The sequence below is a fragment of the Zingiber officinale genome, chromosome 7A (assembly GCF_018446385.1).
Source record: "Zingiber officinale cultivar Zhangliang chromosome 7A, Zo_v1.1, whole genome shotgun sequence".
Lineage (NCBI taxonomy): Eukaryota > Viridiplantae > Streptophyta > Magnoliopsida > Zingiberales > Zingiberaceae > Zingiber > Zingiber officinale.
The window spans coordinates 72,366,264-72,381,325 of record NC_055998.1 but is presented as its reverse complement, the minus strand read 5'-3'; the positions used below and the strand labels follow the sequence as shown (position 1 = coordinate 72,381,325).

The following is a 15,062-nucleotide window of genomic DNA, read 5'->3' as shown; positions in this document are numbered from 1 at the left end:
GGGGGGGGGGGGGAATAGCGCTCGTGGCTAAAATCGTTCGATTATCGGAATCGTAAAACGTAAGAGTTAAAGCAGCGGAAATTAAGTAAAGAGACACAGACACGAAGGAGTTACTTCGTTCGGAGCCTAAGGCGACTCCTACTCGAAGGCCCGCGATCCTTGATCGCTTTCCGTGGGCAACAACTATAGGCTCGTAAAATGTACAATAAGATGTTACAATTGAAAGAACTAAAACAAATTATACCGACAACAATAAAGTAGCAGAATCTGAAGCTCCGGGTTGTCGGGGACTTGCAACAGCACTTCTGGGCATTTCTAGAGCAGCTTGTAGCGTAAGGATTGCTTGGAGTTCATTATTTGAAGCTGCTGGTCGAGACCCCTTATAAAGGGGGTTCAAGGCGCCTTCTACTGTTCACCAAGGCGCCTTGAACGAGTCGAGTCACCCGCGTGGATCAGCACGGACCTGGTCGAACTCTATCTGGTTCAAGGCGCCTTCAGTCTATCCAAGGCGCCTTCAACCTCCGGTCCAAGGCGCCTTGAACTCCATTCAAGGTGCCTCCAGTCTGCTGCGCTGGCCTTTTCCTGGCTCGCACCCGAGGCGCCTCCAAGCTCCATGGAGGCGCCTCGGCACTGTTCATCCGAGGTCTTTTTTGTACTTTGGTCCCTGCAAGATATGTTAGTCCCAAAAATACCCTGCAGCACAAAGTTAGCACAAAACAATGATATAACTATTGAAATATTTAACAGTCTCTTGACTGTCCGAGTCTGACTTCAGGTTTCCTACCGGAAACCCTAGGTCGACCCGACGCCTACTGTTCCCTCTACGGGGAACGCGTCCTCACCTACTCCACTCAGGAGATTTACCTGTTGCCAGTACGATCCTCCAGATCGACTGGACTTTTACTCGGCACTCGATGCTTCCGGACTTTCTGCTGAACATCCGCTTCACCGGCCAGTTCAGACTTTCACCTGGTTCGCGACACCAGGGCTTTCCACCTAGGGTTACCACCCCCTAGGACTTTTGCCTGAAGCCATCGACCTGCCAAGACTTTCCGCATAGGGTTACCACCCCCTATGACCTAGGGTTACCACCCCCTAGGGTTTTATCTTGCCTAACCGCAGCTAGGACTTTTGCCTAAGTATCACTTAGGACTTTCCTGCAAGCTCTATGAACTTTGTTAGATAACACCACCACTTAACTTTGAGCCCTTTTCCATAATCAAAACTCAGGTTCGATCATCTGGTGCTCACTGCACCAACACTAGATACTTGTAATCTCTCATTTTTTGTGAATGAACATGCTGCAGGAGGTAGATATGTTCTTTTCTCACCAATTTTAGGAGCCAATTGAGGCCTAATTCCCATCTGAACCATGTCCAACCTAGCTTCCACATTGTCCTTGGTTTTTCCCTTGATGTTCATCAAAGTATTAATCAGAGACTCGAAAATGTTTTTCTCAATGTGCATAACATCGAGACAATGCCTAACATGTAGGTATTTCCAGTATGGAAGATTAAAAAAAATTGACTTCTTCTTCCAACATTTACTGAAATTTGTAGCTCCAACATACTTTTCTTCTTCAATGTCTTCCACAATATTCTCCTTTGCTTTTTTCCTTATTTTCCCCTTCACACTTGTTTTCTTTCCAAACTCACATGTTATGTTTGAAAGCTTGTCAAACAACTTAATTCCAGATAATGGCCTACCTGCTTCACCAAGTTCCTCCATGCCATTAAACTCCTTTATTTGCCTCCGATATGGATGAAATCGTGGTAGGAATCGTCTATGCCCAGCAAATGACATTTTCTTCCCATTTGGTAAGTGCTTTGCATAAGTATCCTCACCACATATTGGGCATGCGTAATAACCATGTGTAGTGCATCCACTAAGGTTACCATATGCAGGAAAGTCGTTGATGGTCCATAAAAGAACTGCTTTAAGAGTGAAAACCTCCCTTCGATAAGCATCATAAACTCCATCAACTCCTTCCCACAAGAGCTGCAAATCATCAACCAGAACCTCAAGGTAGACGTCGATATCGTTTCCAGGCTGTTTCGGCCCTGAAATGAGCATCGTTAGCATGATGAATTTCCTTTTCATGCACATGTCTGGAGGCAAATTATATGTGGCCAACATGATTGGCCAGCAACTGTAGTGACTACTAAGATTGCTGTGAGGATTAATTCGATCGGCTGCAAGTGCCAGGCGAATATTTCTTGCCTCACTTCCAAAGTCGGGCCACATATGATCCACCAATTTCCATGACAGTGAATCAATTGGATGGCGTAACTGACCAACAACTCTTGTGCTATCTGCATGCCATGTTAAATTTCTGGAAGTTTCTAAAGATTTAAACATGCGCTTAAATCTTGGTATGGGAGGGAAATACCAAACCACTTTGGCAGGAACACCTTTCTTCTCAACATTTTTCTTGGTTAGCTTCCATCTTGATAAGCCACATTTCGGGCAGCTTACGCAGTCTTTATATTGTTTCCTATAAAGGATGCAATCATTGGAACAAGCATGAATCTTTTCATGACTCAAAGCCAAACAACTCAACGTCTTCTTTGCTTCATAAATTGACGATGGCAGATTGTGGTTATCTGGCAGCATGTCCCCAAAATCTGCTAGTAGATCTGAAAATAGAGCATCACTCATCCCATGCATTGCTTTGGTATTGTATAGTTTTACAAGTGCACTCAACTTTGTGTAACGTTTGCATCCCTTATACAGTGGCTTCTCTGCTTCCTCCAAAAATTTCATAAATGCTTCTGGATTTTCTGTATGGTTATCATACGCTGCCTCACACAAATTAACAGTTTCAAAATCATCATGACAATTATCAGTTGTCTCTTGGTTGACACTCGAATTTAATCTATCCTTCTCCGCAGCCTCACCATGCCAAATCCAATTCAAATAATTTTTACTAAAACCATTGAAGTAAAGATGCTCCCGAATCCACATAACCACTCCCTTTTTAAGATTCATACATTTGCAACAAGGACAATGAATTAAATTGGGGTCGATATGTGGATTCTGCAAACAACTTCTAATGAATTGTTCCACACCCTCCTCATACTCTTTGGACCTCCTATCTAAGTAAATCCAGGATTTATTCATTATAGTACAACAGAATCCCAAGAAACTTCTTCAGAATTATCGTGCTAAAATTATTTACTGCTAGCTCAATGTGTTCTTTGATCAAAACCTGAAGATACTACATATATGTTAAGCAAACGTTAGAGTAAGACTGCAAAAAGGTAGTCAAATTCATATCGAGCACATTTCCATATTTTATACTCATTCCAACAGCTGTCAATATTTTCTACTCATCATGAAGAAAAATAATGCGTATTTTGTACAATATGTGGATATATAAAGAACGAAAGCATGGCACCAGTTGAATTTCCAAACACTTGTCTTTTTTCGAACATGCACACTCAATCATTTGACATATGAACGCTCTTAAATAGATTGAATCTATTGGGTTGTCAGCAATCCAGTGTCGGAGACCATTCAGCCTGATAGTAGTAAAAGAAACCCCCTCTAATTTCTGATTTTAAAGTTAGTTTTTCATAATCATGCTGTTGTGATTGTTGAAATTTGTGATTGAAGCAGGTTTGAGTTCGTTTAATCCAATTGTAACCAAATTTCTTGAAATTTATGGTGGTTATAAATTGTTCATGGATGGAGCATTTCAGAATGTAGGAGATATGCTGGGTTGCATTTGTACAAGTTGTGTGATACATTTTCAGAGAGCTTACACAAGTTTTTTTATTAGAACTTTTTTTGTCATCCTGAGGAGTTAGGAAAGGTTTGAGATGTAACTATAGAAAGTGTGAATAGTAATTTTATTTAGTTTTATTGTATTTTTACTCTCATATTTTTTTTAGCCAAAGATTTACTTTGAATTTTATTAAATTATTTATCTTAAGTGGTATCATAGTTAGAAATTGTTAAATTAAATTGTTGTATTTGTGCTGGATGAAGCAGTTACACATTTAATCTCAATAAGTGATAGCATAGTTGAGATTGTCTGATTCTGAAATGCTGTATTTGGGATCTTCATAGTGGATGAAACAGGTAGCACAAAGACAAATTATGTTAGGATGGTGAGAATTTACTATAACTATTAGTGAATGTTGTATTTAAAAGTTATTATCATCATCTACCTAGTGGAGAAAATGCTAAGCTATCTTATGCCAAAGAGAGTAGCAAATAATAGAGAGATGTAATCACTCTTTATCAAATTATACCTAGTGTGGATCGAGTATACAACACAAGGCATTAGATAGAAATTGGATGCATCTCTGTTTTATTTCAATCCATTTCAAGAGGACAAAGATAGGGGCATTCATCATCAAGATTTGAATAGGAGTGTAGTGGTCACCGAGAGAGCAAGGACAAAATAGAAATTATAAAGGTGAGTGTTCGAGCAATATTGATTTGTATATGAATGTTGTTGGTTGCTTAGCAAATTGTCTGAACAAGGAAACAAAAACACACATTAGTTACATTAGTTTTTGCTATCTCATGGGAAAACAATCCATCTTCTATAGTTGATATTTAAATTCAATTGGTGCTATGCTTGCTTGCATTAGGAGCCAGGTATTTTTTTTTAAGAAAAATTAATACATGTGGAATTGAGATTTTGAGGGACAACTTGAAGGAGTAAGAGTACAACACATGTCTTACTCTAACTTGAAAGCATGCATATTTTTAGGTAATGACCTCGTAAACATAGAGACTGAAAAAAAAAAGCAAAAAAAATTTCCAAACACTTGTCTTTGTTGGAAGAATAGCACCAAACCTACAACAAATTGGAGACCGTCTAAAACATGATTTTACAAAATAAAGGAGGAGAAAAAGAAGAAGAATAAGAAAAAGAAATCGAAGGAAAGAAAACATACGGTATATCTCAAACACTTGCAACCTAAACCCTGCGTAAGAAAGTTCAAGTTGCCAAACCTTATTTCGGAAGCCCTAACGAGGAAACCTTCGTCTCTGTTGCCTAAGACTCCAAATCGGAAGCCCTAACGAGAGGGAACGGAGAGGACTGAAATGAAGGGGAAGGAAGAGGAGGTCCAACCTTATTTCGGCAGAGGGAAGCCCTAACGAGAGGGAACGGAGAGGACTGAAATGAAGGGGAAGGAAGAGGAGGTCCAAACTTATTTCAGCAGAGGGAAGTTAATGAAAAAGTGGGGGGAAATAAAAGTGGTCTCAAAATAAAAGTTAACTCTTGTACTATTACTTCGGAGTAAACACTAAAAATTTTATTCACGACGTCACTACTTCGGTATTTAACAACTTTCCGAAGTAATAGCTTATTTCAGTTTAAAGCGAAGCCCGCGTTTTTAAATCTGCGAAGTCTATATTTGTATATACTTCGTCAGTTTTTTCAGCGAAGTTGCTTATACACTTTTACCTCGTATATTTAAATTGATGAAGTAAATTGTGGCGAAGTAAAACGTCATTTTTCACATAGTGACATGGACACTACTGTAAAAGTAGCAGCTGTTGCAGTGGGAGATGTTTATCCTCTGATAGGAATAAAATATGGATTTTGAGAAATTGTCTTTACATATCAAGTTTAGAAAGAATTTGATTTCGGTTTTTAAACTATCAAAGAACTTGATATTCTGTCTCTTTTGATAACAAAGTTGTTATCAAGAAAAGAGGGAAGTTATCTGTTCTGGTATGTTAGTTGACAATTTATAAATCCAATAACTCCCACGATGCAAATGGAAATTAATAACACATCTTCTAACTTTAATAAGAGAAAGTAACCTTCGGAGATGAACCAATCATATTTTTGGCATCTAAGGCTAGGCCATATTGACTTGAGTAGGATTCAAAGGATAATAGCTGATGAACTTTTGGGTTCATTAGTGGTGAAAAACTTTCTAACCTGCGAATCTTACTTGGAAGGAAAAATGACCAAGATGCCTTTTAAGTCTAAGGGGTATAAAACCAAAGAAGTGTTGGAATTGATTCATTCTGATTTGTGTGGATCTATGACTATCCAGGCAAGAGGTGGTTTCGAATATTTCATCTCTTTTATAGACGACTATTCGAGATACGGGTATATTTACTTGATACGCCGCAAGTCTAAGTGCTTTGATAAGTTCAAAGAGTACAAGACTGATGTGGAGAAATGTCAAAGTAAAAGTATCAAGACATTATAGTGAGATCGTAGTGGCGAGTACCTCTTAGGAGAGTTTAGGAGTTACTTATCAGAGGAAGGGATTCAATCCCAACTAACCACACCTGGTACACCGCAACAGAATGGTGTAGTAGAAAGAAGGTATAGGACTCTTATGCAAATAATTAGATCGATGATGAGTTACCAAAATCATTTTGAGGATATACTCTGGAAACAGAAGTGAACATAGTACCTTCTAAGTCAGAACTCTCTACTTACATAGAATTGCAGAATAGGCGTAAGCCTAATTTGAAGTATATTCGAATTCTAGGTAGTCCAACACATGTGCTGAAGGGAGTCACTGATAAGATGGACAGGAGTTCACTTATTTGTGGGTTATCCGAGAGAAACGAAAGAAGGTTTATAGTCCTAAAAATCAGAAGGCCATAGTTAACACCAATGCCCAATTTTTAGAAGAGGATTATGTAATGAACCATAAGCCCATAAGTAAATTTGTTCTTAAGGAAATAATAAAGGACATGTCTAATCTAGTACCAATTGTACAAGATGAGATATCACAAGAAACTACAACACGTACCACATATGATACACAATTGCAGAAAGTGTCTCGTCGTAGTGGGAGGGTTGTTAGGCAACCTGAAAGATTCATGTTTGGGAGAGTCTTTGGACTTGATCCCTGGTGAACATGAACTTGATTCCCGGACATATGATGTGTTAGTTAGAGCCCTAGAGCCAATCATTTGATGATTGTATGGACTCATGTATATCATATTCTTGTATATTAATAAAGGCATTTATTTGGTTATTATACTTATTTATATTAGTGCCAAATAGACTAAGTATAATAGCGTCCTTGAGTAGAAGGTTCTTACCTATATCAATCGATTGGTTGAATCGATAGTGAGATGATATAGGGAACACTACTCTAAATCATTCCTAGTCGAGTATTAACATTCAGGGACAATGTTAATACAATAAGACTAGCATGTAGGTTAGCTCGATGACTTAATCTCACAAGTCATGGATATAGAGATATCAAGCTGACACATGGGTATGCATTAGAGAATGTATACTGAATGACCCGCCATGAGAAAGTATCATGGATCGTTATATGAGTGTCATATACTTTCTCATGTGGCTATTAGTATGACTATTAGTCCTTAGACCTGAAGTCACCATGGATCCCTACATAAGGAGTTATGTACTTTGGTTTCGTCAAACATCACCCGTAACTGGGTGGACTATAAAGGCGATTACTGGGTATATAACGAATTATGTAGAGGGATGTGAGTGATGTAGATGGGATCTATCCCTCCCATATGACGGGAGCGACATCGGTATTCTTGATAGAGTGAGACCACTAAGTGCATGGTCATGCCCAAATGAGTCAACATTAGATGTTGAGCTCATTTGATCGAGTGAGTCTACTTGGAGTTCAAGATTTAGATTGATTAGAGGATGACACGGTCTATGCCTCATATTGATCAATCTAGATGTCTAGGATAGAAGGACACTTGTCATTATTTTGTGAGGAGTCACAATTGGTAGTCACAAGGTGATGTCGGATCTCGACATTCTTGTAACTTGGGTAGTAATGATGTGTTGCTAGATACCGCTCATTACTTATGATCCTAAATGGGTTTAGGGCATTGCCAACGTTACAAGAACCTATAGGGTCACACACTTAGGACAATTAGATGGAGATTAGGTTCATATGATGAACCAAGAGGATTAGATTCATTTGATGAATCAAATTGGATTAAGAGTAATCCTAATTGGGCTAACTTGAGTTCGACTCAAGTTGATTCATGTGTTCAATGAGTCTAATTTAGATTTTGACTCATTGAATCAATTTAATTTAATGAATTAGATTCATTATATTAAGTTGGCTCGAATCAAATGGTTAGATTAGATCAACCATGGTAGAGATTGGTTCAAGTTTGACTTGACTTGAGAAGGAAGACCATAGGTCAATTTTGACTTGACCTTTTGCCACCTCATTGGTGAGTTGGCATTAGGTGGACCAATAATGATGTTCCACATCATCATGGGTGCCACCTCATGGAAGTTACAAAGCCATTTTCATAATAACTTCACATTAATTTCATTTAATGGGGAGTTACACAATGTATAGTGGCCGGCCACTTTGGGTTGGATGTGTGAATTTTATTTTTCATTCAAGTGGTGTAACTCCTTCTTCTTCCTTGGGTTCTCTCCTTGCTTTCCCTCCTCTTCCTTGCCGTGACCTATCAAGGTGCTAGCACACCTTTGTTTAGGTTTTCTCCATCAAGAATTGTTCATGTGGATACTTCTAGAGGACCGATACTTGACGGTCTAGAGATCCGGCAACTTCTTGGACGAGCGGGAACGCGAAGGGCTTCGCTTCGAAGGTATAACTCTCATCTAGTGTAGATCTAAAGTTTTTACAAACTCGTACAAGAAAAAGTTTTTCGAAAAGTTTTGTTTACGAATCTTTGCACGAGATCCATGGCTTTGGGTGACTCGGGGTTTCCGCGACGCGAAAAAGCGGTTTTCGCGGCACGACGAACCCAACATGATGAAGCACTCCAAGATAAAGATGTAGAATCTTGGAAAAGAGTAATGAATACTAAGCTTATAAAACCACCAAATGGTGTAAAAGCCATTGGGTGAAAATAAGTCTACAATAGAAAAAGAGGGACAGACGAGAAGGTGGAAACTTTCAAAGCAAGGCTTGTTGAAAAAGGGAAACCTTTTACCAGTAGTCATGCTTAAGTCTATCCGGATTCTTGTATCTATTGTTGCTCATATTGATTATGAGATTTGGCAAGTGGATGTCAAGACAGCTTTCCTTAATGGAAGTCTTGAAGAAAGCATCCATATAAAGCAATCAGAGGGGTTCATTGCAAAGGGCAAAGAGCATTTAGTATGTAAACTCAATCGGTCTATTTATGGACTGAAGCAAAGCTTCAAGGTCTTGGAACATTTGGTTTAATGAAGTAATCCAGACCTATGGATTTATTCAGTGTCCGGATGAGTTTTGTGTATACAAGAAGTGTGATGGAAACGTGGTGGTATTTCTTGTACTATACGTAGATGACATTTTTGGTAGTTGGAAACAATATCAAAGTGTTATCGGAAGTAAGTGTATGGTTGTCCAAACAATTCGATATGAAGGACTTGGGAGAGTGCACACATATTCTCGAGATCAAAGGGATCACAAGAAAAGAATGTTGTGCTTATCCCCAGCTTCATACTATCCTAGCTCGTTTAAGCATGCAAGACTCCATGAAAGGGTTTTCTACCTTTTGTGCATGGAGAATCTTTATCTAAAGAGATGTCTCCGAAGACATCAAAATAGACAGAGGACATGAAGGTAGTTCCTTATGCTTCGGCAGTCGGAAGCCTAATGTATGTAATGTTGTGTACGAGATTGGATATCTGTTTTGCCCAGGGCATAGTTAGCAGATATCGAAGTAACCCAGGATCGGGACACTAGACTACCGTAAAGCATATATTAAAGTACCTTAGAGGGACTAGAGATTATATACTAGTTTACAAGGCAGATAATTTGATCCCTATGGGTTATACGGATTTTGACTTCCAATCAGATAGGGACAATAGTAAATTGACCTCGGGGTTTTATGTTTACTTTAGGAAGTAAAGCCATAACTATAGAGGAGTGTTAAGCATAGGTGCTTTGTCAGACTCCACTATAGAAGCTGAGTATGTGGTAGCCTTTGAGGCAGCCATAGAAGTTATATGACTTAGAAACTTCTTGATGCACTTAGAAATGATTTCTGGTTTGCCAAAAAATTTATTACAATTTATTGTAATAATAGTGGTGCAGTAGCAAACTCGAAGAAACCATAAGACCATAAGGCAAGTAAACACAATAGAGCGCAAGTACCACCCAATACAAGACATCGTATAACAAGGAGAAGTTGTTGCCGCCTAGATTGCATCAGGTGATAACCTAGGAGATCCTTTCACTAAGGCCCTTAAGGCAAGAACTTTTGATGGGCATGTAGAAGGGTTGGGAATCAGATGTATGGTAGGGTATATGGTAGCATAGTTTTTTAGTATAGGTGGGAGATTGTTGGAATGTATACTAAAAGCCTAGTTTTTTTGTAAGCATTTACTTAGAAATAAGAATCACATTGGTCAAATGTCTACATGATTAGTGTAGTTGTTTGATTAATTTGTATTGTAGATAACATGATATGTGGTGTCACACACAGAAGATCATGTTATCAGTTCTTTATAAATTATAAGCAGTTGCTCACGACAAGATGGAAAGGAACAAACCATTGGAATAATCGTAGTATAATTAGGTATTAGTTTATCTTGACTAATAAATTACACTAGTACACTCTAAGTGTATTGAGTAGGACCATTTAAGGTAAGTTCTTTTTATACTAACTTAATAAAAGAATAAGATCTTAGTTATTATGGAAGTGTGTGCTCTTAATCCTAATATAATAATAAGTACATATATTTGGTATTTATTTCTTTGACTTATCAAAGGGTGAGATTTAGCTCGATAAATCAAAAGGGTCGATAAGTTAGGAAATGATATTACTTATAGTGTGTGTTGTTAATTATAGAAGAAAACTGTGTCCTAGTAATCTAGGTTGATAAGGGACGGGGCTACGATACTCTACGTATAAATTTTTCTTTTTAAAACAGCGGAAGATTTAAAATAATTTTCATAGTTTTAATAAAACTTTTCTTTTAAATTTCTTTTGAACTATACTATCACATGGCATCAAAATCATAACATCAAATCCAGTGAAACCATAATGTCAAGCCACACATGTTTAGGTATCACAAGTCATAAAATACCAATGCATAGTTCTTTAAAGAAACTTTAAGCAGGTTCTTATTTATTTGGTTGCCTAGCCACTGCCACACACATCTTCGTTGCCCCTCCTGCTGCTCCTCTAACTCATCCAGCTTTTTCCTTTATCTGTGGTACAAGGAAAGTAAGCTATGAGCACTCATGGCTCAGTAAGTTCCTTTCCTACTCACTAAAACCAACAATCAGCGCATAATCAAGAATGCATCAACAAGTCATAATCTCAACTAATCATGGCATAACATAGCATTCTATTCAAACATATCATGCATCATAATATAATCACAACTAGTTATAGCATATCAAGCATCACCATGGCCGAAACATATACATAGTGCATTGCATAAAACATAGCTAGACATGACATAACAACAAGTATCATGGTATATCAAAGCATGGCCGAAACATGTATATCAAAGCATCATACTATGGCCGAAACATGTACATCAAGGCATCATCATATCCATGGCCGAAATTTATATATCAAGCATCAACAAATCCATGGCCGAAACATGTCTATAAGGTATAGCATGAACATAACATAATCATCCTTATCATGGCATATCATAATCAAGAGCATAACATGAAACATAGCATAATCATAAGGTGTATGCAATATGATTTTTGGAAAACATGTATCCGAAAAACATGTGTATGTCTCATGATCTTTAAAACCATTTTCTTTTACATATATACTTGAAAATAATCTCAACATAAGGGGGATCCCGGCTATGTACCACTTACATATTGCGCGCAACCTTGTAGGTCCAAGGTAGCAAGTCTTGAACCCTACGAGGCAAACATACTAGGCCCTTAGTCCTAGGGGCACTTAGGAGCCCATCCCTAACGAGGTCCTTAGTCCCCGGGGTGCTTATGGAGCCCACCCTTGGTACAAGCCACTCACATATAAAGTAAAATACATGTCATACATATCATGTATCATAAAAGCATGCATCACATAGGCACACATCATATCATAAAAGTATGCATCACTTAGGCATACATCATGTCATAAAAGTATGCATCACTTAGGCATACATCATGTCATAAAGGTATGCATCACTTAGGCATACATCACTTCATAAAAGTATGCATCACTTAGGCATACATTACAGCATCAAATCATGCATTTTTAACCACATATCATAACATAAAGCATGCATTCTTTTAAACACTTAGCATATCATCAAAGAATGCATATATTAACCACATATCACATTCTAAAGTATGCACATTTTTAAGCACTTAACATATCATCAAAGCATGCATATATTAACCACATATCACATTTTAAAGCATGCACATTTTTTGTAACACCCCTAGAAAGCCTAGATAAAGTAAGGGCAATGAGAGTACGAATGTAATGAAAAGAATGTGTAGATAGTCTACGTTGAATGTTACGATGGGAAGGATTTAGATGATTAAAAACTTTATGAAAGAAAATAAAGTTGAGAATATAAAGTTCTATACATGATTTATAATGCAAGGAATTAATGTAAACAAAATAGATATGAGATATTATATATGCATGTATGAAATATTTGTGCATAATGCATATACATGAATTATTTTGTACAAAAATATGTTAGGAGAAGGATTTGATCCTTGGTTCTCTTGTGGATGCATGCATGTGTTAACCAAGTGTGATAGGAGTGAATATTGTAAAAGGAGAGATGGGAATTATAATTAAAGGAAAGAAAGGAGAGAAATTAAGAGAAAGAAAAGAGAGAAACTCAAGAAGCATTTCTCTAGCATATTCTTTCTCATTAAGAGGAGAAGTAAATGGGGAGGATGAATCAAGTCAAGTTTTCCTCCCCTCACTTTAGTATAAATAGGCATGGGGGGGGGGGGGGCTTCATCCTCAACTCACTCTCCTCCTCTCCTCCATTTGTGCCGAGCACTCTCCCTCCCTCTTTCCTCTTGTTGCCGAGAGCAACAACTCTCCCCCTTCTTTCTTTGTTTTTGTTGCCGAGCAACACAAGAGGAAGAAGCCTCCTCTTCTTCCTCCTCCTCTCCACCAAAAGACCTAGCCACTTCTTCCTCCATTGGTGCCGAGCAAAGCAAGCAAGGAAGAAAGGTCCACAAGCAAGTTCTCAACTCTAGGAAACTTAAGCAAAGAAGGTAAGCTTCCCCTCACCTGCGGTACAAGGCTTTCATGTGATTTTCGGATTCTTTTTCTATGCCTTGAAAGAAAGTTTTCCCCTATGTTTGTATACATATATGATGCATGATCAAAGGTGTATGTAACCCTAGAATTTCAATCAAAAATATTGTAAATAGGTTAGGAAAATTATTGTCTAACCAAACTAGTGCAAGTTTCCCTCTATGAAATGCTAAGGACCTTCCTATGGTTTTCTTGCTTGGAAGTTGATTGGAACCAAAAGAACCCCACTCTCATGTTTCGGCCAAGAAAGAATTTAGGGTTAGGAGGACCTTGAATTTAAAATAACTATGCTTATATGACATGATATAAAGTTCTTAAGAGTTGTATACTTGTATGTTGAAAGAAACTCATGAACCTTACTCTTAATATTTCGGCCATGGTAAGGTGATAGTTTAGAGAAGCTTAAACAAAATTCTAATATGCTCAATGACCTCTGTGATATTATGTTATGAAAGATGATTAATGCTCTCATGTTTAATTGGAATGTAGAAAATTAGTTACATGATTTATGACATGTAAGATCACAAGAGTCCTAGCTTGTTTATGATCCAACCTTGTGTATGATGTTCTTAGTAAATCTTGCTATGAAATTTACTTAGGTTTCCCATGCTTTAGGCCACTTAAAGGAAGTTTATATTCTATGAATTTCGGCCAAGTAAGGTTTAAAGGACCTAGAGGCCTTGGAAATGAAACCTAAGGGGTTAAAAGTACTTCTTATGAAAACTTGATAATGTGTGAATGTGATACATGTTTGTATGACCTAAATGAATCATTATGTGTTCGGCCATGAAGGGATAGATGCCCTAGAAACCCTAGAACAAAAATTAAATATGTCTATGCCATGCTGTATGAAAATGATATGATAATAAGTTGGAATGCATGATTGCTTTAGTTACGAAATGATATGCATAATGAAGTTATATTATGAAATATGCTATGATGTGTTATAGCATAGAAAATGCTATACATAATGAAAAGAAATGAAGTTATGTTATGATATGTGATAGCATAGAAAATGCTATACATAATGAAAAGAAATGAAAAGAATAAATGCATGAAAGATTGTTAAGGACATGATATGATAGTTATGCATGATAAGTTATTTTTATGGTTTGTACCAAGGGTGGGCTCCGTAAACGCCCCGGGGTCGATGGAGTAAGACTCGGGCCTCGTCAGTAATGGGCCTTTGAGTGCCCTAGGTCGATGGAGTAAGACTCGGGCCTAGTATGTATGCATGGTAGGGCTCAAGACTTGCTACCTTGGACCTACCATTATGTATGTGGTACAAACCGGGATCCCAAATGATGATGATATTAATTTCAAGTACTATTAAGTATAAGTTTTCAAATTCACGATGCATTGCCTACATTCATATGTGCTTGAATTATATGATGATATGATATAATGTCATGTGATATTATGATATGAATATGATGCCCTTGTATGTCTCATGCTTGTGATTTATTTGTTTTATGATATGATATTCATGCTTCTATGAAATGATATGTGAATAAGAAATATGCATGATATGTTTGAATAGAATGATATGTTATGTTATGATTAGTTGAGACGATGATATGTTGATCCATTCTTGATATACGATGATTCTCGGTTTTAGTGAGTAGGAAAGGAACTTACTGAGCCATGAGTGCTCATAGCTTACTTTCCTTGTACCGCAGATAAAAGAGAAAGCAGGATGTACAACGGAGCAGCAGGAGGAGCAGATAGTGATGTGTGTGGTGGTGGCTCGGCAAGAACGATTCGGACAAATTAATATTTTTAGTTATATGATCAATATATGCACATTCGAACTAATCAGAATATGTGATATCATGCTTAATAAATTAAATTCTTTAAAGTTTTTATTCTTCCGCTGTTATAACTAAAGCATGTACGTA

The 15,062-nt window shown here is 37.5% G+C and overlaps 1 protein-coding gene across 1 annotated transcript; it reads right to left on the bottom strand.

Moving 5' to 3' along the window:
* Window positions 1–1,236: 1,236 nt before the first annotated feature.
* LOC121999425 lies at window positions 1,237–2,964 on the bottom strand. The gene is made up of 2 exons (XM_042554111.1): window positions 1,682–2,964; window positions 1,237–1,483 (listed from the first exon to the last, which is right to left on the bottom strand). The coding sequence occupies exons 1-2, from the start codon at window positions 2,962–2,964 to the stop codon at window positions 1,237–1,239; spliced, it is 1,530 nt and encodes a 509-aa protein (XP_042410045.1).
* Between the last annotated feature and the right edge of the window lie 12,098 nt (window positions 2,965–15,062).